This window comes from Pistacia vera, unplaced genomic scaffold (genome assembly GCF_008641045.1).
Source record: "Pistacia vera cultivar Batoury unplaced genomic scaffold, PisVer_v2 Contig674, whole genome shotgun sequence".
NCBI lineage: Eukaryota > Viridiplantae > Streptophyta > Magnoliopsida > Sapindales > Anacardiaceae > Pistacia > Pistacia vera.
In genome coordinates, this window is record NW_022196528.1 from 95,428 (window position 1) to 122,692 (window position 27,265).

Below are 27,265 nucleotides of genomic sequence, written 5' to 3' on the forward strand. Positions count from 1 at the left end.
TTTGAGCTGATTTTATGAATGTTCTTTGTGCTTATATTAAAGTATTCAATTAAAAATACCTATAAGATATGAAGTACTTTTAACATATCTAATAAGTAATAACTCCCAAACAACTCAAACTCTTCAAAAGCACTTCTTGTAAACGTGGATAAGCACATAAAATAAATAAATAAATAAATAATTAATTAAAACATATATCTCTTTTCACCAATCTCTCTCTTTCGTATCTTATACAAAATCATGGTGGGCTCATAAAAATTTTAATCTTTTATAGGTAGATATATAGAGAGATCCACGAGTCTTGATTACCAAATTATGACCAAAACCCACCAATAAAATTCCCACAAATCAAGATGAAATTTGTCAATTGTTGCCATCTCCCAATTGGCTATAGAAACCAAGAACAAAAAAAAAAACAAATTAAATTAAAGTTCTGTTAATTTGATACGTGAAGGCTCAACAAACCCTATTGGGGAAATTGGAAGTTTGTGGCCTTTGCGTGTGAAAATTTTGATTTTGTGTATTCAAAGAAGATTGATTTGAAGAGTTCAAATTGGGAGGGCTAAACCATTCAATTTCAAGAGCTTGTTGAAATTTTGATTTATGAAGAAATGTATATTCAAAAAGGCAGCTTGGACTTAGCTGGATTAGGGGCTCCACCACCCTCTTTTAGAGCTTCTTTCTACGACCAACTATTTAGATTTAGATTTCCATTCAAGTTGGAAAACTTATAAAGATAATACCCATAATTATGTCAAAATTTATATTAAAACGTCTTGAGCAAAGAATTACTAATATATGGGGTAGGAGAGGTTTTCGATTTTTATCAGTAAACTAATTCATATAACTCTGAAATACTTGTCATTAATCTTATTTATAATTATCTATTAAACGTTCATGCAATTTATGGAAAAGTCTTCTAATAGAAAAGTGGTTTCACCACCATTTTTGAACTTCCATCTATGAGCAACCTTTTGAGAAAAAATGGGTCTTCCTAATCCATTAGTATAGTGACAAAGTCAATTGACGAAGCCAATAAATTGAAATTATGTTCCGCACATGCAATTGTCTAAGTCATGCTTTCTTATAAAATTAATTAAATATATGAATTTGGCTGACCGACACGATAAGACAAGCTTTCGAATTATAATAATTTGGTCATAGATAATATGTTATGATTACGGCTTGCCACCATCAACCACCTTGTTTAAGAAATGGATTGATCTCATCTTCTAGGCATACAATTTTAAGTAATTTTGGTGCGTCTAAAATTTGAATATATGCATGTATGTCAAATTGTAATTAATATTGTCGTTGTCGACTATAAACAATATCAATTGACAAAAATAACCTTGTCCGAGGGTGCGTATCACTATACAAAAAGCTTTTATGATAGGAAAACAATTTTGTTTTTGATCTTGTATGATCTAAAACTTTTTTTTGTTTTGTTAACCGAAGGCGTTCGAGCTAGTTTGTGCGAACATAAAACTCCTCTTTCAAGCATGTTAGAATTATAAGTAAGTGTTATTTATCTCTTATGAGTTTGATCAAGTGTATCTTATTTGGTATCATATTACTCGTGTAACAAGACAATGTTTTTATCATCAGGGGTATCCAGACCAGCTTGTGCGTACCTCAACTAATCTTTCGAGACCCTAAAATTGTCAATCGGGTAAAAACCCCGTTGGTGACCCCTATTAGGGCTTCGAACAACTCAAAAGCTTATAGAACCTCATTTTGCTCTTCCATCATCAGACCACCCAATAATGGTTACGAACTTATTCTTTAATTATATGAATATTGTTTATGTAGGTGGAATGAATTTGAGATAGGTTCAACTAGGCTACAACCGGTCTCAACTTCTTTCAAATAACTTAGGTGGAGAGGATACTTGGTCATATTGACTCAGATTTAAGGTGGACCAAATCCAATTTTGTAGACATATTTAAATAGTTATTATTTTAAAAAATAAACCCACCCAAAATTGTATTTGATTAAATTCTATTCCAATTAGATTCAGCATCATATATAAAGTTCATTAATTTAAAACTGACAAAAACCCTTCTTGAAATAGAGAAAATATAAAAATATTTATATTTATATTATATAAATTTCATTTCCAACTTGATATTTATTAATGGTTTTCTTTTCTTTTTGATAAGGATGTAATCTTGATTAATGTAAAAAATCAACCTCATGAAATAGCAAATTAATTAAATTAAACCCAAACAAGTCTTTATAAGTCTTATCTAACAAATGAATTAATTAATCAAATTAATTTGAGAAGACAAGCGCTAAAGGGAACACAAAAAGCAAAATAGACAGGCGATGGATAATAATATTCTTTGGAATAAACTTAAGAGATAATCAAGAGAAAAAAAAAATAGAATTTGGGTTAGTCGTAATCTTTAAATATGCTTAATTAATAAATTAATTAAGTGGTTATACTCAAATGGGTAGAAAGTCTTTTGGATTATCTAATAAAAGACTGAAATTGATTTGAACTTATCAAGAACTTTCTCTGGAAAGTGACCTTGTTGGCTGGCCAATTCCAAGAGTGTTCATTAATTGTATTAGAAAATTTGTCAAAGTTTTAAGCATCCTTGAACCTAGTGCGTTTGGTGGGTTTCTATTTTTTTTTTTTTTTTCTCTATATTTAAAAAAATATCTCATTGAAAATTAATTAAATATACGTGGCACTATGACGTTCGCTGATGAAATTCTGATTTAGATAAACTAAGCCCATACGTAGTTGACATGTAGATAAGTTTATTATTATTATTTACAAATAAAGCTAACTCTTTCATATTAAAACAATATATCTTTTCATATATATATATAAGGACATTGGCATCATATGTAAATGTGGAAATCAATTAAAAGTTAAAAACAATCAAATGTGATAAAATAAACCCAAAGAATTTAATGTGCATATGTTATTGATTAAACTCATTTCATCTTGATTATAGTAATTGACATCAACTAAGATAAAAGGTAGAGGGTAAATATATATATGGTATTTTGAAATTAGTATTTTTCTATTCTTATTGAGGGTTTTATTATCTGATTCATGAGTGTACATATGAAAATTGAAAAACATTAATGACAATGGTAATTAATATAGTAACCAATTATAATGTAAAAAGTTTAAATACATTTTTTATCAAAATAATTTTTTATATCAATAGTTTTCAAGATGGTACATATTGAAAATAATTTTTTCAAACATTATTTACATATATTCTAAATTAATTGCAAATTATAAGAAATTAATTAATTGGATTCTAATTGGTAAAAAGTCTTTGGATTATAAATTAAAATAGTTTTTCTTTGGGATCATATTATTAATGGCATTTTACATATGAAAAATCTGTTTTAATATTAATGGTAATTTAGTAATTCACATATGGAAAATCCCTTCATAATTCTTCCATTAAAGATTATTAAAAGTCAAATACTCACATGTGCATAAATTTGTGGTGACCAGGATAACGTGTTTAATAAGAATAAATATTAAAATTGACTCTTTAGTTTTGACTTATATTCTTATCTAATTGTCATTAATTCATTTTTATCATTTATTTAAATATTCTTGTTATTTATATTTCTCATGTGCAATATAATAATATAAGGTTTTAATAAATTTTACTAATTTTAAAATACACATTACATGTATGTGTTTTCGATGAAATTTAGATATTTATATAATTTTTTACTCTTTTTTAAACTATTAACTAAAAATAATATTAATAAATTTCTTTTCCGAAATTAAAAATGATAAAATTTTTGACCTCATAAAAAGAAAATTCCTCACAAATTCAACATACATACATTTTCCACATTTTTTCTAACACAAAATGATGACGTGCCCCATGGGCCCCAGTACGGGTGCCTACGTGGAATATGTACCGAACTTCTCAGACATTGATTAAACACGAGGTGCCGCCCACGTTTTCGCAATTAATTAGTACAAAAAAATGCGGATATTGGTGGATAAAGTGGGAGCCATCTCATCCGAAAAGTGGGCCCCACGAGAAACTTCAAGTCGTTTTGGTGTGGATAATTCGATCAAAAACATGATTTATCGAACACGTGGACGGCTGAAATCGAAAAGTCCGGAAACTCTTGTTCTCCAGGAAGGTCTCGGCTCTGACAACTAATGTACGGCCCGTTCCGCCCCCATAACGACACGTGGACAACCAAATATCTTCCACGTCATCGTGAACGGATCAGACCGGCGCTGATTTCGTGGATCAATTTTACGCTACGAGAATAATCCTATAGAATTGGAGATTTTAAATTTAGAAAATAATAAATTAAATAAAGAAAGTACATTTACTTTTTTCCACATTTATCGTCACAAAAATAAAATATAAAGTAAAATAAAATATAAATAACTAAGTATTTCCTATAAAAAATAAAAAATAATAATGGAATTAGAGACGTCTATTTTTTATGATATTTTCTATACATTTTAGATTGTATATTAGTTAGTATAAATTACATAGAATATATACAATTTTATATAAAAATAAGAAGATTATGGAATTAGAGAGGTCTAATTTTCATGATATTCTCTACAAATTATTTTTTAGATTGTATATGATTTGGTTTAAATTACATAGAACATATGAAATTTTATATAGTATTTTTTTTCAAACAACTCTTTTTTTTTTTATAAAAAATTATTAAAATTTTCGATAACTTTATTAGATATTTTATAAATGAAAAAAAAAAAAAAAAAGGAAGGTAGTGCAATGGGCTATCTTAGAAGGGTGACGTGTCATGTGGGGAGTGGAGACAACAAGAGCCGTTTGTCGACGTAACGGCCAAGTCAAGAGTCAAACACGCCCGTGACTTTGGCGGATGACCCAGACACGCCACGTTCCCTTTGTAAGAACTCCACGTGGCACGTTCTAGAACCCTTTAAGATTGTCCGCGGATCAAGTAGCTGCAACTGTAACATAACAATCACAAAAAGTGTCATGATAGACACCAGAAAGAGTTATCTTAAACCTCCAAAAAAAATCTTCCAAACTTAATGATAAATTCACTTACACCCCTAAAATTTTAATTATTAACATCAAATCAGAATTAAAAAAAACATAACTTAAACATCCCTACTTTTTGTTGTTACGTCCTCTTCATTACTACTATTCACATATCAGAAGAGTCTTATCACGTTACAATTAAAACACTATATGATTGTTGTGAATATAAAAAATTCACTTATATGATCTTATTACATCAATATAATGATTAATGAGACTGTCTCATATAAATTATTATCAAGTTGTGAATTTTGTATTTATAGTTAAATAAAAAACTTGATAAAATATAATACAAATTTTATTTTTAAAATTTTTAAAAGAAAAAAACTTAAATACTATTGAGGAACTATATCAGTCAAAACTAATATCCTTATTCTATGTGGCGTACATGTATTAACTTATGGTATGGTTAATGTGGTTCACTATCAATCTATTATTGTTGATTCATGGCTAATGCATGTTATTTTAGCAATTAACAACAATTAGGGGGATATGTGTCAATATTGTTAAAGTTATTATCCAAAACTTAGGGGAGGTTTCATAATTCCGTCTTTTAATTTGGTTTGCAAAGTAAATTAAAAAAAAAAAAAAAAAAGGAAAGAAAGAGTCTCGCGGATATATATAAACTTAGTGTTGTTATCTGAATCTAGAACACGTGGAGGCTGCGTGAAGCTGTATCCAAGTATTTTCCACCTAATGACCGAGTAATTATGGTGACAGCAGTGTATACATGCTGCACGTGTCATCATAATTTTCAAAGGTTTCTTTTTCTCTAATGTATATTTTTCCATGAATAAAGGAAATTTCCATAAAATCAACCGGTATTTTAATTTCCAATTACAAAATTATGCCTTAAAAATAAAATGCATTAATATTTATTTTTGGAATGAAATTTTCTATGATGCATTCAATTCATAGATAAGGATGTTCTAATTATATATAAAATCCAATTTTCAAATCTTATTTTCTAGTTTAATCAATTAAAATTTCAAAATTTTACACAAGATTTGAATGAAAAATTCCAATTTTGGAAAAAAATTAGCTTATATTATTGCTCAAAATTTTATTTTAAAATAAGTGGCATATATTATTGAAATAGTGGGACATTTTCCTGGTTTTTCAAAAAAAAAAAATTAATTTTTTTAATTTTTATAAATTTCAAAATAAACTCCAAAGAAATAAGAGTGACCGGCTATTCCGCTAGCAGGTAAATAGTGAAGAAGATTCAGACACAATACAAGAGAGTTCGGTTATAATTTCAATTAAAGAATAATCCACTACGCTCGTTCTCATGTTAACTTGCATGCAAACGATCTGGAATAAATGAAACCCACGAATCTTGACCATTCATTTCACCTCTTTACGTAACTCATACAAATAAATTGGTCTCTCCAGCCGGTCTGCCTTGGTCGCTCGTCTTCGTTCTTATCCTTTCTGTTTCCAGTTTCCTTAAAAGGAGAGAGATAGAGAGGAAGTCTTAATTTCTTATGGAAAGTGTATCCATATCTCCGATTTGCCTCACTGTAACAAGTTTTATTTTTTTATAAAATACCCTCCCTGCCATTGAAGAAACACTTAAACGAACAAGAAGAAAAAACCAGCAAGCTCTCGTTGTTTCATTAATATGATATCGAGATCTTCTTTAGACTTGTTGAACTTGATCTCGTTTGATAACTTCGACGCTTTGAATCGGATCCCGAGAGTGATGACGGTCCCCGGAGTCATATCCGAGGTGGAAAAAACCGATGAAACGACTAGTCCTGTGGGGTTAAACGACGACATGGAGGCGGTTCAAGAGCGGAGGATCATTGTCTCTAACCAGCTCCCTTTACGTGCGTTTCGTGATGAAAACGGGAGATGGGCGTTTGAGTTTGATCAAGACAGTCTTGTTCTTCAGCTCAAAGATGGGTTCTCCCCCGACGTAGAAGTTTTGTACATCGGAGGATTGAAAGCCGAGATTGATGCCGCTGATCATGACGAGGTCTCGCAAGTTTTGTTGGACAAGTTTAAGTGTGTGCCGACGTTCTTGCCTCCGGATGTTCACAACAAGTTCTATCATGGGTTCTGTAAGCATTATCTCTGGCCTTTGTTTCACTATTTGTTGCCTTTAACGCCGAGCCATGGCGCCCGTTTTGATCGCGCGGAGTGGCAGGCGTATGTGTCTGCAAACAAGGTGTTTGCGGATAAAGTGATGGAGGTGATAAATCCAGATGAGGATTATGTTTGGATACATGATTATCATCTCATGGTGTTGCCTTCTATCTTGAGAAAAAGATTTCATAAAGTGAAACTAGGATTCTTTTTGCATAGCCCATTTCCTTCATCTGAAATCTACAGGACTCTGCCTGTGAGGGATGAGATTTTGAAGTGTTTGTTGAATTGTGACTTGATTGGATTCCAAACGTTTGATTATGCAAGGCATTTTTTGTCATCCTGTAGCAGAATGTTGGGACTTAATTATGAGTCGAAAAGGGGTTACATTGGTTTAGATTATTATGGTAGAACTGTGAGTATAAAGATTTTGCCCGTTGGGATTCACATGGGGCAGCTTGAATCTGTTTTGGCTCTTGAAGAGACGGCAAAGAAGGCGAAAGAATTGAGGGAAAAATATGATGGGAAAATTGTGATGTTAGGTGTGGATGATATGGATTTGTTTAAGGGGATTAGTTTGAAGTTTTCAGCAATGGGGCAACTTTTGGAGCTGCAACCTGAATTGAGAGGAAAAGTTGTTTTCATTCAGATTACAAACCCGGCGAGGAGCAGTGGGAAAGATGTGCAAGATGTTGTTGATGAAACTAATTCTATTGCTGATGAGATTAACAGAAAGTTTGGTAAACCGGGTTATGAGCCGATTGTTATGATTAAAGGGCCTGTTAGTACACTAGAAAAGGTTACATATTATGCGATTGCAGAGTGTTGTGTGGTGAATTGTGTGAGAGATGGGATGAATTTGGTGCCTTATAAGTACACTGTGAGTAGGCAGGGTAGCCCTGTTTTGGACAAGGCTTTAGGTTTTGATGAGAAGAATCCAACTCCTAAGAAGAGTGTTATAATTGTGTCTGAATTCGTTGGCTGCTCGCCATCTCTCAGTGGCGCGATTCGTGTCAATCCGTGGAATATTGATGCAGTTGCTGATGCCATGGATTCAGCATTGAGAATGCCGGAGACAGAGAAGAGATTGCGCCACGAGAAGCATTATAAGTACATTAGTTCTCATGATGTTGCTTACTGGGCTAGGAGTTTCGATCAAGACCTTGAAAGGGCTTGCAGAGATCATTCATTCAAGATGTGTTGGGGTGTCGGGTTGGGATTGGGATTCAGGATTATTGCGTTGGGTCCGGAGTTCAGAAAACTGGGAGTGCATCGTATTAGTGATGCATACAAGAGGACTAATAGCCGGTTGATCCTTTTGGACTATGATGGGACAGTGATGCCACAGGCTTCAGTTGACAAAACACCAAACAGTGAGGTGATCTCAATCTTGAATAATTTATGCAGTGATCCCAGAAATATTGTTTTCATAGTCAGTGGCAGAGGAAAGGATTCTCTCGGCAAATGGTTTTCCCCTTGTGAGAAATTGGGAATTTCAGCTGAACATGGTTACTTCCTTAGGTAATTCTTTCACTTGTTAATTCACTGGTTATGTGCATCATTGTTGTCATTTCTTGTTTTGATTATGCTTTATTTCGATTTCGGTAGGTGGACTAGCGATGCTCCATGGGAGACGTGCTCGTTATTGATGGATTTCGACTGGAAGAAGATTGCAGAACCTGTGATGAAGCTATATACTGAGACAACTGATGGCTCCTTCATTGAACATAAAGAAACTGCACTGGTGTGGCACCACCAGGATGCTGACCCTCATTTTGGCACAAGCCAGGCGAAGGAGCTTCTTGATCATTTGGAGAGTGTCCTTGCAAATGAGCCTGTGGTTGTCAAAAGAGGCCAGCACATTGTTGAAGTCAAGCCACAGGTATGCAAACATTGAAATATTTGAAGTACTAAATTTGCATTTGAATTGAGGACTGAAAATGGTGAATTGCAGGGAGTAAGCAAAGGTATAGTGGTAGAAAATCTGATTTCAACAATGCAAAGCAAGGGGAAATCTCCGGATTTTGTGCTGTGCATTGGCGACGATCGTTCGGATGAGGATATGTTTGAGAGCATTGGACGTGCTGTCGCGAATCCATCCTTGCCAGCCATTGGAGAAGTTTTTGCCTGCACTGTTGGTCAGAAACCGAGCATGGCAAAATATTATCTTGATGATACTTCAGAAGTCATAAACTTGCTTAAAGGCCTTGCTTCAGAGGTTGTACATAACAAGTCTGAAACTTCTCATCAGGAATCACAGGAATGACTTACTTTAAAAATGACTATAGGGAAACACAACACAATTGGGTTAGGGCAATTGAATACAGGTAGCATTGTACAGGGAAATACTACTTACTTTTACAGTTTCATTTCGGAAAAAAACAAAAAATCCCAGTGGAAAATTTACAATTAGTTCATTCATATTCTTCTCTCAATGTTTTACTTTTATGACCGGAAATTCATTAGTTTCTGCTTTGTGCATAAACTGTAATGATGATAATATTCTTTTAAGACTCGTAAATCGTCGGCACCATTATAGAATCGTTATGTCATTACTTAACATATTTCGTTTTATTTTCACTGTAAATCGGCAGAATTTGAAGCCAAAGTGAAGAATTAAAATAGTGCAAAATTGTGATAAAGAAAAGAAAATCTGTGAAGTAATGGAATATAATCTTGAATATTGGCAAATTTCAGGGATGCCATTATCAGATTAGACAATTCCCATGTTGGTTGAAGCATCATTTCATCATATGCTGAATTTAGAAATGCAAAAGCAGGCACAACGATTGTCCTATCTGCACTTTGTGTTGGTACTGGTTATCTTAAAAAGAAGGTAGGTATGAAATTTGTGGAGCCCATTTTCCAGATTTCTGCAGATTGGTATCTTGTCTAATGTAAGTTAATTGTATTAACTCTGCCAGCTATCGTAACTAACATTCTTTGTAGTATGATACATCTCAAAATCTAACACAAATCTACTTCTAGATTGAGTTTTATATTTCTCAATAACAGTAAGCGTTTCGATCAACCATCAAAGTTAGATCAAGAATGCAATATACTTCCTTATCAATAGCAGAAACTGAAACTTCTGTGATTGTTTAGTCTTAATTGCCTTATTCAGTTTCAGTATTTTTTAATTTACTGTAAATTATGAGATATGGGATGGTAAAAAATGGTTGTGACTGTGACTAGTTTTCCGGCAAAATCTGGAAGAAAAACCAGATTTGGCCATGGCAAAGGGTAACTTAAAGATGTGTTTATCAAGCCTAAAATTAAAATTTCATACAAATCATTGAAAGAATGCTTTGTCAACATTCACAACTCAATAACTTATGAAATCAAATCTTAAACCACTTAAAATTCTGAAAGTCTTAATCCTAAAAAGATAATGAAATATGAAATTCAATCATTACAAACTTTAAAACAATTAAATAAATATAGATAAATAACGATCAACTTCTTTGCGTCTTATAAGTATTATGTCCCTAATCCCACATCGGTCAGTTAATATGGGCAATTGGGGAATTAAATAAGGGGAACAACAGGTAATGGTGCACAAGAGATGTGAGTGGGCCTGGATCAATTCATTGATCCGGCGAAAGTCCCGGGCCTTCTCCTGCAGAGATGCAGTCTCGAAAACGAGAAATCCATGAAAGAAGTTCTCTCACTTGTGTGAGCGGCTGAGACACGTGTGGAGCCGTTGAATTTCTTTCAAGGTCACTTGGCCGATAGCACAGTTATCACATGGTGTTCTATCAACCAACTGAACGGGGCTTACCATCTTGTGGCAACTTTTTTTTTTTTTTAATTCCTTTAAAAACTTTTCTAATAACAAAGTATGTTTTATATAGAAGATAATAAAAAGACAGGTGAATAACCTAAAAATAATGAGTTCTGACGAAGATTTTTTGCATTTAACCATTTAATTAAAAAATTGTACTCTTAAGAATACATACATTGGCAAGTTATGATGGTGTCTTTCTTATATTCTGACTCGTATCCAAATCGATATCTCTAGGTTGGATAATGTCATATTATAAATCGAATTGAATTGGTTGAAGTTAATGAAAAAAAAAAATCCAACTTATAAATCCATGAAAACTTATCAAATCCAATTCTAAATATCAAACAATAACCAATATATTAAAATAAATAAGATATCAAAATCTCTATAACTTAGAGTTCATCAATTTTTTAAACCTATTCAAAATTAACTTAATAATGAACCAAAATTTACAAACCCAACTTAAAACAACAGTTGATTAACTCATACCTCAAATAAAAAAGATTAATCAAAACCTACATCAAAATCTTCTAATTTCAAATCCTTATTAAACTATAAAAAAACTTATAACTCATGATCTTTTACAATTAAGAAAACTAAAAGAAAAGAATTTTAAAAAAAAAAAATAAAATGAGAATTATCTTATCTTTAACCTCCAAAGGAATAGTATATTTTTTAATAATCCAATCAAATGAAGAAAAAATATGAGAGAGAAAAAGATGGAAATGAAAAAAAAAAAAAAATAAAAAGGTGTAATCAATTCGAAATTTTGTGAGATCAAAATTGTAAATTTCATAATATATAAGGACTTTTTTTTTTTTTTTTTTTTTTAAGTTGAGTGGATTTAATTGAATTTTAGAAGAAGTAGATAAAACAATTTATTTAAATGATTCTTTTAATGTTTTAAATGTGTTTGAAAAAAAAAAATTATAATAAAAGCGCAAGTGATTTGAAGCCTAAGGAATTACAAAATGTTCCAAATGTGATGAAGCCCAACTAAAGATTTTATTATACTTAATTGTGTTCATCCCATTTAACAATGTTTTTAAATAATTTCCTCCAATATGTCATAACTACCATGAAGATGCATGACCATTTTATAATAAAGTATCATAATATAACAAACCTAAAATAAAAATTATATTAAAAGTTAATCCTAAATTACTTAGGAGAGTTTATTGTGGTAGATATGTGGTTTGCTCTCACAAGATGGCACCTGCAGCCATTATTTATTGTTTCCCAAATATTGTTGTTGGCAAGGATAAATAAATCCTAAATCTAAAAAGCAATTAAGGTTAGTTGGAATTGTTGTAGCTTTATTTAAAAGCTTTTTCGAACTTTAAAAATAATTTGAAATGTATTTGACAAATCATATCTTAAAGTTGCTTTTGATTTCTAAAATTATATAGTAGTAACTAAATTTAAATTGCAAATTGTTTTTTACGTGTTAATGACAAAAATGATATATTTTACTCAAAAAAAATTTCTACAATCATAAATATATTTTAATATGTATTTAATAAATATTACAAAACAATTTAAAACTTTTTATTAAATAAAAGTATTTGATTCAATATTTAAAAAAAAATGAAAACAGGGCTGGCCTAACCAGCGGCCAGAATCCGGTAACAAACCGCCGGGATTCTGTTAGTTAATTTGCAATTTATCGAAATCATGGTCAGGAGTACATAAAAAAATAACGGCACGGTACTCAAAATGAACTCCACCTTCTGGTATAACATTACATGATCCTAATTTTATGATACACCAGTCCAATACCAAGATCCTTTGAAATTCATGTCAATTCACATCATGTTCAGGGAAATGATAACACATTAAAAATCAAGTGTTAATTTTGTGTCTAAGATGGGAACTGTGGAACAAACATAGGTGTATCACTATCCACTGAAGAATGAACTTCATCATCATGCTCATTACCAGCTTCAACATCTTCTTCTCCGGAATCAGAACCCATTCTTGGATGGTTCTGCATATCATCAGTATCATGATCAGGTGAAGCATCATTTCCCTCCGGAATTGCTACAGGATGAACCCTGGATTCGCTTCGCTGCAAATTTTGGAAGGTGGGATTATCATCTTTTGTGTCGAAAAGCTTTTTCAAATAATTAACTTTTGACCAAAAGGATCTGTTTGAGTCTTCAGGCCAGTGTGAAGAAACAACGTAAAATATATATATGAAGACCGAAAATATGGAAGCTGCTCCTGTGATGATGAATGGACCTCCGAAGCTGTGCACGCTGAGATCAGTAGTACTAGAAGGTATTTTGGCAGTGTCACCGTGACCTTCACAGTTGGCTATTGTTCCTAAAGTCTTCTTTTCAATGGCCTCCATTTTATCTTTATCTTGAGTAACGTTCAGTATTGCCCTTGAGATGTTAGAGACCAGTGGAGATCCTAGTGGAAACGCCTGAAGTAAGAAACAATAGGTTTCATGTTCATCAGATACTTCAATCCGAACATAATCTCTCAGCTAAAAGAATTTTAAGAGATTCATCATCAATGCGAAAAAATAATACTCAGCAACCAAAATAATAGGACTAAACAACGGATTCTTTCCACATTAATTTTAACAGAGACAACTTACAAAGCCAAATCCGTCAGTTTCGTATGTTGGTCCGATCATCATGTATCTGGAACAGTACTGAGCAAGAAAGACATTTATGTAGGGAATTTCATCAAAAATTGCAGCAACAGTTCCACTAGACAATGCTTTATCAAACTCTTCTGGGGTGCGATAACTCCACAAATTGGATTCGTTAAATTTCAATTGTTTAGCTAAGAGATCCTTCACAAAAGAATCATTCTGGTATCCCACCGAGTAACCAAGTTTCCGGATCTCTTCAACATTAGCAAATGAAGGCTGCAAACGCTGCACTGTTAACATTGAAGTTAAGTTTGCAGTGTAACTTTGTGTCAAAATAAGCACCACAAAAACCCATATTATCAACACAAATCTAGACCAGTTGTTCAGCACCCTCTCCCCTGTAATTACACACCCAAAAAAAAAAAAAAAAAGAAAAAAAAAATGTTATTGTAATTAAACAAGCTTTTACAAACTATAAAAATTATTTCTATATAAGGTATGAGATGCATTACTGTGAGCAAAGACAAGTGTGGAGAAGGAGAACCAAAAAATGGTGCCAAGTTGGTCTTGTTTGGAGCCTCTAAATTCTGTGTTTATACGGTGTTCAAGAACCCATACAACGAAGCCTGTAAAGATAAGGCCTAAGCCAGTCGTTAACCAAAGTTTCCAACTTAATGGCTTTAAGAATATCCAAAAGTTTTTTTTCTCATTATCTTTCACCAAAACTACCATCCTCACACCAGATTCTGAATAAGGCATTGTAAAATCAACATCTTTTGATCGATTAGCCACAATTGTCGTGTCTCCCACCACAGCATCGAATTCCTGAAACAAATACGTTGATAAAATGTAATTACTCATTCTCTGTTACAAACGTTTTGATTTAAAATCGATCAGAACTATTAACTAAAACTCACCTTCTCTTTGATCTTGTAAATAAGTTCATCATAAGAGCCAGCGCTCTTGTGATTTTTATGGAAAGGAACAAACTCGTAGGAGAGGGCAAATTCTAAAACGGCCAGAACTTCTTTGAACACTTCTATGGAGAAACCCGAAAGTGTAGTCATATTGTTATTCGATTGCCACTCCACTTTAACGAACTCAGTAAAACCTTCTTTCACTGGAACACCGATTCTCAAGTTCTTTGGAACATTTGTGGTGTCTCCTGGCCAGATTGGCGGCTTGAGTACATCCATGGAAGTTGATTTCACTTCTTTGCTTTCCAAATCTCTGTGAAGTCCTTTCTTCTGGCTCCAGTATCCAATAATTCTCTCATGTTCTCCTACCACATTGAATATTTCAAAGACTGAAGGCTTCAGTTGTCCTTCAACCAAACCAAAGGTTCCACTTAGGCCTTCAAATCTTGTATTTTGCAATGTGTTAAGAAGCTTTTGACCCATTTCAAATCTTCCTAAGCCTGCAATATCAACTCTAATCTCGCTTGTATTTGGCTTTAAGTAGATTGAATGTGCTGTGCCAGCCTTCTCCACTGCCATTGCTATCGCCCAAACTGTGTCATATCCCCACATTCCGAATACGTTTTCGATACTTATCGAACCATTTGGCTTATATAACTTCATCCATTTCGATTTGGAATGTTTAAATTTCTTCATTGAGTTGGGTAATTGTGTCCTTAGACCCAAAACACCTTCCATTGAATGCATGCTTTTGGAAACTACAGGATCAAACAAAGTCGATAGTCCTTCGGTGACGATCCACGCATATCCTTCCTTCATCATTCCAGCTTTCTTCGCTTGTACAAAGAGCTTGGACCCTAGCGAAGCAGTCATGTGCACCAGGAAAATCTTGGTTTGCATGGTTTTAAGCATTTGGAGCTCCTTCAAAATTTGGCTGCCATTAGAGTGTGGCGAAATGGAACTTCTATTGGGCATTAAAATGTTAGCCTCTTGAAAGGCATTAATGAGATATGGAATCAAGCCATTGCCAAAATCTGTATCTTCATAGATTGGGATAACAGCCCTCCAACCATAAGCAATAACAATGTCTGCGATGGCTTTCACTTGAAAGGAGTCATCATGGGTTGTGCGAATGAAGAAATCAGTCTGATCAGATAGAGAAAGAAAGGGACTTGTGGCTGAAAATGAGATGATTGGAACATTTGCTTTTGTTCCCAGTTCTATCACAAACTTAGCTTGGGATGAGCTTTGAGGTCCTATGATGGCGTGCACTTGTTCATTCTTCATCAAATCTAAAGCTGCATGCATCAATTTCTTGAATCTTAGTATGTATTTGAAGAAACCAAGCAAAGAGACTGAAGAATTCTCCCAATTAACAGACATGGTAATTCATCATAAGTAAATAACAGAACTTACAGATTTTGAGATTNAGTGTGGAGAAGGAGAACCAAAAAATGGTGCCAAGTTGGTCTTGTTTGGAGCCTCTAAATTCTGTGTTTATACGGTGTTCAAGAACCCATACAACGAAGCCTGTAAAGATAAGGCCTAAGCCAGTCGTTAACCAAAGTTTCCAACTTAATGGCTTTAAGAATATCCAAAAGTTTTTTTTCTCATTATCTTTCACCAAAACTACCATCCTCACACCAGATTCTGAATAAGGCATTGTAAAATCAACATCTTTTGATCGATTAGCCACAATTGTCGTGTCTCCCACCACAGCATCGAATTCCTGAAACAAATACGTTGATAAAATGTAATTACTCATTCTCTGTTACAAACGTTTTGATTTAAAATCGATCAGAACTATTAACTAAAACTCACCTTCTCTTTGATCTTGTAAATAAGTTCATCATAAGAGCCAGCGCTCTTGTGATTTTTATGGAAAGGAACAAACTCGTAGGAGAGGGCAAATTCTAAAACGGCCAGAACTTCTTTGAACACTTCTATGGAGAAACCCGAAAGTGTAGTCATATTGTTATTCGATTGCCACTCCACTTTAACGAACTCAGTAAAACCTTCTTTCACTGGAACACCGATTCTCAAGTTCTTTGGAACATTTGTGGTGTCTCCTGGCCAGATTGGCGGCTTGAGTACATCCATGGAAGTTGATTTCACTTCTTTGCTTTCCAAATCTCTGTGAAGTCCTTTCTTCTGGCTCCAGTATCCAATAATTCTCTCATGTTCTCCTACCACATTGAATATTTCAAAGACTGAAGGCTTCAGTTGTCCTTCAACCAAACCAAAGGTTCCACTTAGGCCTTCAAATCTTGTATTTTGCAATGTGTTAAGAAGCTTTTGACCCATTTCAAATCTTCCTAAGCCTGCAATATCAACTCTAATCTCGCTTGTATTTGGCTTTAAGTAGATTGAATGTGCTGTGCCAGCCTTCTCCACTGCCATTGCTATCGCCCAAACTGTGTCATATCCCCACATTCCGAATACGTTTTCGATACTTATCGAACCATTTGGCTTATATAACTTCATCCATTTCGATTTGGAATGTTTAAATTTCTTCATTGAGTTGGGTAATTGTGTCCTTAGACCCAAAACACCTTCCATTGAATGCATGCTTTTGGAAACTACAGGATCAAACAAAGTCGATAGTCCTTCGGTGACGATCCACGCATATCCTTCCTTCATCATTCCAGCTTTCTTCGCTTGTACAAAGAGCTTGGACCCTAGCGAAGCAGTCATGTGCACCAGGAAAATCTTGGTTTGCATGGTTTTAAGCATTTGGAGCTCCTTCAAAATTTGGCTGCCATTAGAGTGTGGCGAAATGGAACTTCTATTGGGCATTAAAATGTTAGCCTCTTGAAAGGCATTAATGAGATATGGAATCAAGCCATTGCCAAAATCTGTATCTTCATAGATTGGGATAACAGCCCTCCAACCATAAGCAATAACAATGTCTGCGATGGCTTTCACTTGAAAGGAGTCATCATGGGTTGTGCGAATGAAGAAATCAGTCTGATCAGATAGAGAAAGAAAGGGACTTGTGGCTGAAAATGAGATGATTGGAACATTTGCTTTTGTTCCCAGTTCTATCACAAACTGAGCTTGGGATGAGCTTTGAGGTCCTATGATGGCGTGCACTTGTTCATTCTTCATCAAATCTAAAGCTGCATGCATCAATTTCTTGAATCTTAGTATGTATTTGAAGAAACCAAGCAAAGAGACTAAAGAATTCTCCCAATTAACAGACATGGTAATTCATCATAAGTAAATAACAGAACTTACAGATTTTGAGATTTAAAAGCCTTAATCCCTAAGAGAGTAATAACAAATAAAGCTGAAAAAGAACTCCAATAATCAAGCAAACAATATACATACAAATTGAGAGTGAACCACTCAGATTTAGAGTTGGTCGCTCTCAATATGAGAGCTATATTTATTTTTGTCGATACAGATTTTCACTATGAAAGAAGAAGAGTCACAAGACTATCAAGAGCTATATTTATCTTTTTGTAACACATATTTTCCGGGAAAAGAAAGATTAGGGGAAAGTGGTTGGCCAGGGGCCTTCATAGGCATAATTTGATAAAGTGAGTGTTTGAAAAGTTACCGGCAGAAGCTGCAGCCACAACATCATTCCGAGAATCCCTGAAAAGAAAGTAGAGTCTGGTTCGATAATCAGCGTGCTTGGCGTAGAAGTCGGAGCTTGCCGCTCGTATAAAGCAATAGGCTGTTCTTCCCACACTGGAATTCAAATCCAGAATCACACCCACTTTCACCGTATGATTTGAAGCTGAGTATTGCTCACATGAAACGCATCTCATCACCAAAATAAACGACAACAAGAACAAGTAGTCCTTCATCTTCATAAGGCTTGCCATTGACGTAAATGCCTCTTGTTTCAGCGTTGTTGTTTACAGTTTCGTATATTCAGGACTCATGTGAGCGTGTCAGTGTTCATTCCAGGAAGCTGCCACTGCAGATTGATCTCCAAAACTCAGCATTAAATGCAATAAGAAAAAAAGTTCGGAAATTTGTTGGTCCACTCGACTGGCGTCAAAGTCACCTATATGGGAAGGAAGAAGTGGAAGAGACTTTTCTATTACGTTGTTCATCAGATTAACAACGGGGTTTCTGACTTTTATGTAATTCTTGGCTTCTGACAAAGACCTTTAATCAAAGAGAAAATAAATTCCAGCAAGGCTTTAGACATTTTCATTGTCTGTGTTCTGAAAATAAAAACTTATCTTTATACCATTATTTCGTCCTGTTTGGTTATGGATTCATTTTTCAATCATGTATTTATTTTTTGAAAGAGTATCGCAGATATTGAACTTGATAATTTATCCATTCTTACAGAGGACGTCTTAAGTTATCTTCTCTCTCTCTCTCTCTCTTTTTTAATGACTATGGTTTCCGGGTAGCTTGCTTACACGCAGGACCTGAAAACCCGGGAACTACAGACAGGGGTAAGAGTAAGAGCTTCCCGTTGCTCTTCTTCTTTTACTTTTACTATTAAGGAGAGCAAGTGTGATTCGTTTTTTTCCCTTTTACTGTCAAAGGGAGAGGGTGGTAGATTCTCTTTTGTTCTTTTAAAATCAGGTCATGCAATGACGATTTATTTAAGTCTTTTTCCCGCAATTATTATAGCAAAGAAATTGATTATCTTTAAACATTTTACTACTTTCCAAATATTGAATATTTTAAACGGCTATCATCACCATTTTCTTGTGCTCAATTATCATATATTTATTTGTAGTTAAATCTTTTAATTTATTTTTACAACTTTAATAAATATATGAATCTTGATACTAAAAATTAAGAAAAACAAAGAATAAAAACACTAGTCCAATTCCAACATAAAGTTCTCAATTTTTTTTTTTTTAATCGAGGATCAATTTACACGTATCTCAACTAATTTTTGAGGACGATTGAACTTTCTGTTAGATAAAAACTTTAATGACTACCCTATTAGTAATCTAGGATGAACTCGAACTAAAAACCTCTTAGTTAATAAACCTAAAAATCTTTATCCAACTACATAAGTACATAGTGGTGTACTAATTCATATGTATATTATACTCTCTTTGGTACATGTATTTTATACTATTAATTGACTCCTGCAAGTAATTATTCCGTGGGGTCTACATAATGAAATTATTTGTTCTCTTATTAATTCAGGAAGATGGTCCAGTCATTACCGCGTGAAAATCATAAATATGATAAATAATAAAATTAAGCTATTATCTCTAGTCAATTTCATGAAGGAAGATTCTGTCTGTGTGATTGAAATTAAATCAGTAAATAAAAAAAAAATAAAAAAAAGAAACGCAATTCCATTAGTCTTTACACTTAAAATTCTAAGTAGTAAATCTGTGTAACCGCGGGGAGATGATTATATTACCCCCCCGGGCTTGTGTCTAGTAGGCCAAATCTTACCGCTTAAATTATTAGATACACCACCTTATTCTAGTAGGTGTTAACTCATGTAAGGATTAAAAGGGTAATTTACTCGTACATATAAGGGTAGAATAAGTAGTTCACCCTTGATTCACTCCTTTCTACATTAAAAAAAAATATAGTTTTAGAGTTAGAATTTAATTAACGGTTAATAGTTTGAAGGAGGTATTTCTAGCATTCAAAAGACCTGGACCTTGATTACCCATCGATAATTTTAAGGTCTTCAAAGATTAGTTGAACTATGTATAAACTAGTTCGAACACTTTATGTCGTAAATAATATAGTATATAAAAAACTAATACAGTTATCGAAAGGAGCGTACGTTATTCATATACTGAATAACGTAGTACAATCATAACCATCGATTAATATTAATTCATAATTAATCGGTTATGTTATCAATGCATAAATAATTATGATATTATATATATATTCCAAATCTGATAATGTTGACTTATTTAGACTCCAATCAGCTTCCTTGAAGTGTCAAATCAACGGAAATGTACACATACATTTCACGTGGTTTGAAAACTTCAATTTATAGACAGAACTCAAGTGTACGTAAGGTGTGTGCCTCGAGATTCAACAATGGCGAAACTGAAACCCTTCCTCCTCCTCCTCCTCCTCTTCTTCTTCACTGTTTGTGGTGAGTACACGTCAGCATCAAAAGATGAAGTACGAGTGGGCGTAGTTCTAAATTTGAAATCCCCGGTAGGAAAAATAGCTAAGAGATTTATAAAACAGGCATGCCGCGACTTCTATGCCAAGTACACTAATTATCAAACAAAACTCTCTCTCGTCTTCAGGGACTCTGAAAATGATACTGTTGTTGCTGCATCTGAAGGTAACATTTACGAAATTCCTCGTAAAAGTTATAATACTTTTGTTGTTTCTTTATTATCTAGGAATATATCTTAAAATTAATATTGTTAGCAGATTTTATTTTAGTTTTTATCTTCATATTTTCATGTGTACTGTAATCCCATCAAAGCCTATATTAATAGATGTGTCTTGAAACATAGAATTTATTTTCTATATGGTTTGTTTTAACATGTATATATTCACATATTTTCTATTTAATAAAATCCCAATTTCCCTGTACATATTTTCAAGTATTTTCTTCAAGAATTATTTGTCTTCACAAGTTCTTGGAAGTGTGTAAAAGGCACTTTCATTTTGTAGGTTAATTTTTTTACACCCCATTCATTTAGACTTCATTTTCTACCATATCATCAAAATTCAAATTCACACCATTTCGTGTACAGGAAATGTCTTCAAAGGATACTTAATTTTAACTAACACCATTTATATAAAAATGTGTCTCCTTCCAAGATCAAAACATCATATTGAAACTTCTCTACTGTGACTTAGTTTTTTGTTATCCTTCGCCAATTCGTTAATTACGCTTATAAAAAATTGCAGCTTTAGATTTGATGAAGAATGAACAAGTGCATGCCATCATAGGACCTCAAACTTCATCCCAAGCTAAGTTTGTGATAGAATTGGGAGCAAAAGCAAATGTTCCAATCATCTCATTTTCAGCCACAAGTCCCTGTCTTTCTCCAACCAACGCTAATTTCTTCATTCGTACAACCCATGACGACTCCTTTCAAGTTAAAGCCCTCGCAGCCATCGTTAAAGCTTACGGCTGGAAGAATGTCATCACTATTCATGAAGATTCAGAATACGGCAACGGTTTGATTCCATATCTTATGGATGCCTTTCAAGAGGTCAACACTCGAGTGCCTTATGCGAGTGTCATTTCACTAAAATCTAATGACACTGAGATTTCCAACGAGCTCATGAATCTCAAGTCCAAACAAACAACGATTTTCCTGGTGCATATGACTGCTTCCTTGGGGTTCAAGCTCTTTTTACAAGCAAACAAAATAGGAATGATGAAGGAAGGATTTGTGTGGATTGTCACAGAAGGGCTATCAAATTTGTTAGATCCTGTTGGTTCCGCAGCCATGAACTCAATGGAAGGCGTATTGGGTTTAAGGACACAATTACCCAAATCAAAGTGGAGAAGTGTCAATATTTTCGGCAAGTGGGCATATGACACAGTTTGGGCAGTAGCAATGGCGGTGGAGGAGGCCGGCACAGCACATTCTGGCTACTTAAAGCCAAATACAAGCAAGATTGTTGGTGTTGATTTTGAATCCGTGGGGTCTACATAATGAAATTATTTGTTCTCTTGTTAATTCAGGAAGATGGTCCAGTCATTACCGCGTGAAAATAATAAATATGATAAATAATAAAATTAAGCTATTATCTCTAGTCAATTTCATGAAGGAAGATTCTGTCTGTGTGATTGAAATTAAATCAGTAAATAAAAAAAAAATAAAAAAAAGAAACGCAATTCCATTAGTCTTTACACTTAAAATTCTAAGTAGTAAATCTGTGTAACCGCGGGGAGATGATTATATTACCCCCCCGGGCTTGTGTCTAGTGGGCCAAATCTTACCGCTTAAATTATTAGATACACCACCTTATTCTAGTAGGTGTTAACTCATGTAAGGATAAAAAGGGTAATTTAGTCGTACGTATAAGGGTAGAATAAGTAGTTCACCCTTGATTCACTCATTTCTGCATTAAAAAAAAATATAGTTTTAGAGTTAGAATTTAATTAACGGTTAATAGTTTGAAGGAGGTATTTCTAGCATTCAAAAGACCTGGACCTGGATTATCCATCGATAATTTTAAGGTCTTCAAAGATTAGTTGAACTATGTATAAACTAGTTCGAACATTTTATGTCGTAAATAATATAGTATATAAAAAACTAATATAGTTATCGAAAGGAGCATACCAAATTTATACACTGAATAACATAACATAATTATGACCGTTGATCAATATTAATTCATAATTAATTGATTATGTTACGTCATTCGGTGCATAAATTTTTCACATTCATTTCAATAATTATGATATATATATATATATATATATATATAATATTCCAAATCTGACAATGTTGGCTTATTTAAACTCCAATCAGCTTCCTTGAAGTATCAAATCAACGGAAATGTACACAAACATTTCACGTGGTTTGAAAACTTCAATTTATAGACAGAACTCAAGTGTACGTAAGGTGTGTGCCTCGAGATTCAACAATGGCGAAACTGAAACCCTTCCTCCTCCTCCTCCTCCTCTTCTTCTTCACTGTTTGTGGTGAGTACACGTCAGCATCAAAAGATGAAGTACGAGTGGGCGTAGTTCTAAATTTGAAATCCCCGGTAGGAAAAATAGCTAAGAGATTTATAAAACAGGCATGCCGCGACTTCTATGCCAAGTACACTATTTATCAAACAAAACTCTCTCTCGTCTTCAGGGACTCTGAAAATGATACTGTTGTTGCTGCATCTGAAGGTAACATTTACGAAATTCCTCGTAAAAGTTATAATACTTTTGTTGTTTCTTTATTATCTAGGAATATATCTTAAAATTAATATTGTTAGCAGATTTTATTTTAGTTTTTATCTTCATATTTTCATGTGTACTGTAATCCCATCAAAGCCTATATTAATAGATGTGTCTTGAAACATAGAATTTCTTTTCTATATGGTTTGTTTTAACATGTATATATTCACATATTTTCTATTTAATAAAATCCCAATTTCCCTGTACATATTTTCAAGTATTTTCTTCAAGAATTATTTGTCTTCACAAGTTCTTGGAAGTGTGTAAAAGGCACTTTCATTTTGTAGGTTAATTTTTTTACACCCCATTCATTTAGACTTCATTTTCTACCATATCATCAAAATTCAAATTCACACCATTTCGTGTACAGGAAATGTCTTCAAAGGATACTTAATTTTAACTAACACCATTTATATAAAAATGTGTCTCCTTCCAAGATCAAAACATCATATTGAAACTTCTCTACTGTGACTTAGTTTTTTGTTATCCTTCGCCAATTCGTTAATTACGCTTATAAAAAATTGCAGCTTTAGATTTGATGAAGAATGAACAAGTGCATGCCATCATAGGACCTCAAACTTCTTCCCAAGCTAAGTTTGTGATAGAATTGGGAGCAAAAGCAAATGTTCCAATCATCTCATTTTCAGCCACAAGTCCCTCTCTTTCTCCAACCAACACTAATTTCTTCATTCGTACAACCCATGACGACTCCTTTCAAGTGAAAGCCGTCGCAGCCATCGTTAAAGCTTACGGCTGGAATAATGTCATCCCTATTCATGAAGATTCAGAATACGGCAACGGTTTGATTCCATATCTCATGGATGCCTTTCAAGAGGTCAACACTCGAGTGCCCTATGCAAGTGTCATTTCACCAAAATCTAATGACACTGAGATTTTCAACGAGCTCATGAATCTCAAGTCCAAACAAACAACGATTTTTCTGGTGCATATGACTGCTTCCTTGGGGTTCAAGCTCTTTTTACAAGCAAACAAAATAGGAATGATGAAGGAAGGATTTGTGTGGATTGTCACAGAAGGGCTATCAACTTTGTTAGATCCTGTTGGTCCCGCAGCCATGAACTCAATGGAAGGTGTATTGGGTTTAAGGACACAATTACCCAAATTAAAGTGGAGAAGTGTCAATATTTTCGGAAAGTGGGCATATGACACAGTTTGGGCAGTAGCAATGGCGGTGGAGGAGGCCGGCACAGCACATTCTGGCTACTTAAAGCCAAATACAAGCAAGATTGTTGGTGTTGATTTTGAAGAAATTGGAAGATTTGACAGGGGTAGAAAACTTTTTAACACATTGTTGAACACAAAATTTGAAGGCGTAAGTGGGAACTTTACTTTGGTTGAGGGACAACGGACGCCTTCAGTCTTTGAAATATTCAATGTATTTGGAAAGAAGGAGAACATTATAGGCTGCTGGAGAGAAGATATTGCACCAATTCAAGATTTGAATTGCAATGATAAAGCTGGAATGAACTCAACTTTCAAGAACAAACGCAAGCAGCCAACGTGGCCGGGAAACACCAAGGATCCGCCGAAGAAATTGAAGATCGGGGTTCCAGTTAGAAATGGTTTTAATGAATATGTTAAAGTGGAATGGAAACCACCTAACAATACAAGTCAAATTTCAGGGTTTTCCATAGAAGTGTTCAAAGAAGTAATCAAAGTTTTAGAGTTTCCCCTCCCGTATGAGTTTGTTCCTTTCGAGAAGAATCACCAGAGTGCTGGGACTTACAATGAACTTCTTCACAATCTCACAAACAAGGTGAGTTCTATACATACAATAACTTCAACTCATCATTTAGTTTAACTTAATCGATTTATTTGTAATTATTAGACTAATATAATGTTGATTCATTATCTACTGGTTTAAATTTTTAAGTGAAATAACAACTTAACATAACATGAGAGACAAAGATCTAATGTTTAAATCTCCATATAACTGCTGACAGTAATCATATAAGATATGTTTTGCAGAAGTATGATGCTGTGGTGGGCGACATAACAATCGTTGCTGCTCGCTCAACGTATGTTGATTTCACATTGCCTTATTCAGAATCAGGCGTGTCAATGGTGGTTTTGGTGAAAGATGAGAATAAAAACTTCTGGATATTCTTAAAGCCACTGAATTGGAATCTTTGGCTAACATCTGCAATAGGCTTCGCCGTCACAGGATTTGTTGTCTGGGTTCTTGAACACCGAACAAACACAGAATTCAGAGGCCCCATAAAGCATCAACTCGGCAAAACACTTTGGTTCTCCTTCTCAACACTCGTCTTTGCTCACAGTAAACACAATTACTACTTAACTATTAATATAATCAATGCAAGTTTTTTTAATGCTCAATTATAGAGACAGAAACTTTGTGATTCCAGGGGAGAGATTGAAGAACAACTTGTCCAAATTCGTCCTGATAATATGGATTTTTGTGGTGCTTATTTTGACACAAAGTTACACGGCGAGCTTGACTTCAATGCTAACAGTACAGCGGCTGCGGCCTTCGTTTGATGATGTTAAGGAGATTCGAGCACGCGGTTACTTGGTTGGGTACCCGAAGGATTCTTTTGTGAAAGATTTCTTGATAAATCAACTCAACTTAAATGAATCCAATTTGAAGGGTTATGAATATCCAAAGGATTATGATGAAGCATTGTCTAACCAGTCGGTAGCTGCAATTTTCGATGAAATTCCCTTCATAAAGCTCTTCTTGGAAAAGGCAAACTACTGCTCCAAATACATGATGGTTGGACCAACCTACAGAACCGGCGGATTAGGCTTTGTGAGTCTCTCTCCGTTATCATTATAAGTTATATGATTTATAATTTATCTCTAGTTCTAGGTTATTAACCTGCTTCATAACATAATATATATATAATTAACCATTTAAATAAATTGAAGATTATCATCAAGAGTTTATATATGAGTGTTCGAGCGATGTCTGTGTTTCTTTAAAATAAGCACCTTTTATATATTAGTGTCGTTAAAACCAAAATTTAACAGCATTCCATGAAAAAAAAATTTAACTAAGCCTTTGTCTATTAATTAACACCATCTTAACAGTTTTTTGGTATCATCTAACGAGATTAACAAAATGTGAATGTGTATGGAAAAAATGGACTAATCATTAGGAATCTCCGTGTTTGTTCGCTAAATCGTTGCTTTTGTATGATCTCGTATCTTCTGAGAAGATAATAGAGTTAAAAAATGATCTTATTAAATTGGCATTGGCTTTAAATCATTTTAGTTTCTATGTTCTGTGCATATATATATTGTTGCTTCATTAATTGTTTCAGGCCTTTCCACAAGGATCACCATTGGTTTCTGACATCTCAAGGGCAATCCTGAACGTTACTCAAGATAAATATAAACTGAAAGAAATTGAAAAAACTTTGGGTGTATCAAAAACTAATTGTGAAGCTCAAGATGCCACAACCATAGCATCTTCAGACAGTCTTAGCTTGTACAGCTTCGGGGGCCTCTTCATCATCACAGGAGTAGCTTCCATGTGTTCTCTTCTGACTTATATTTTCTACTTTGTTCATTCACACTGGCCTGTCGAGGACAACAACCCAGAGACATCATTTTGGTCGAAAATCAGTTACTTGATAAAACGTTTTGATGAAGTAGAGTCGATGGCAAATCCTGTAACAATCAGTCCTCAAGGCAATGCAGCTGCAACTGATGATGATCGTGTTGATGAAGTCCATAATTCTCTAGTGCACAGCGACAATACATCCATGGATGCACACAACTCGTCTTAGACATTGTGTTTCGTTTATTTTAGATATCTCAAGATGCGAATTCTGGATTATAATACTATACTATAAAGGATAACGTTAGCTTTTACGATTTTTATAAGAAAATCTCAGTAGATTAATATGATCTATGGCTTGTAAATGTTGGCTATATTTGATGATTAATGCGTTAGTAATCAACAAAAACTTCGATGTTTTAAATTAAAACTTA

At 33.9% G+C, this 27,265-nt stretch overlaps 3 protein-coding genes across 3 annotated transcripts; 2 read left to right on the forward strand and 1 right to left on the reverse strand.

Moving 5' to 3' along the window:
• The first annotated feature begins 6,444 nt into the window (after nt 1-6,444).
• Nucleotides 6,445-9,683, forward strand: LOC116113190 (probable alpha,alpha-trehalose-phosphate synthase [UDP-forming] 11). The gene is made up of 3 exons (XM_031399342.1): nt 6,445-8,663; nt 8,751-9,024; nt 9,097-9,683. The coding sequence occupies exons 1-3, from the start codon at nt 6,676-6,678 to the stop codon at nt 9,406-9,408; spliced, it is 2,574 nt and encodes an 857-aa protein (XP_031255202.1). The 5' UTR covers nt 6,445-6,675; the 3' UTR covers nt 9,409-9,683.
• Nucleotides 9,684-12,572: 2,889 nt separating this feature from the next.
• Nucleotides 12,573-18,586, reverse strand: LOC116113193 (glutamate receptor 2.7-like). The gene is made up of 7 exons (XM_031399346.1): nt 18,014-18,586; nt 16,273-17,570; nt 15,868-16,180; nt 14,452-15,749; nt 14,047-14,359; nt 13,535-13,932; nt 12,573-13,357 (listed from the first exon to the last, which is right to left on the reverse strand). Exons 1-7 carry the CDS (start codon nt 18,282-18,284, stop codon nt 12,791-12,793), a joined length of 4,458 nt encoding a protein of 1,485 aa, XP_031255206.1. The 5' UTR covers nt 18,285-18,586; the 3' UTR covers nt 12,573-12,790.
• A 1,858-nt stretch (nt 18,587-20,444) lies between these two features.
• Nucleotides 20,445-27,198, forward strand: LOC116113194 (glutamate receptor 2.8-like). Its single transcript, XM_031399347.1, has 6 exons — nt 20,445-20,707; nt 21,286-22,011; nt 24,541-25,064; nt 25,277-25,586; nt 25,675-26,078; nt 26,593-27,198. The coding sequence occupies exons 1-6, from the start codon at nt 20,452-20,454 to the stop codon at nt 27,058-27,060; spliced, it is 2,688 nt and encodes an 895-aa protein (XP_031255207.1). The 5' UTR covers nt 20,445-20,451; the 3' UTR covers nt 27,061-27,198.
• The last annotated feature ends 67 nt before the right edge of the window (nt 27,199-27,265 follow it).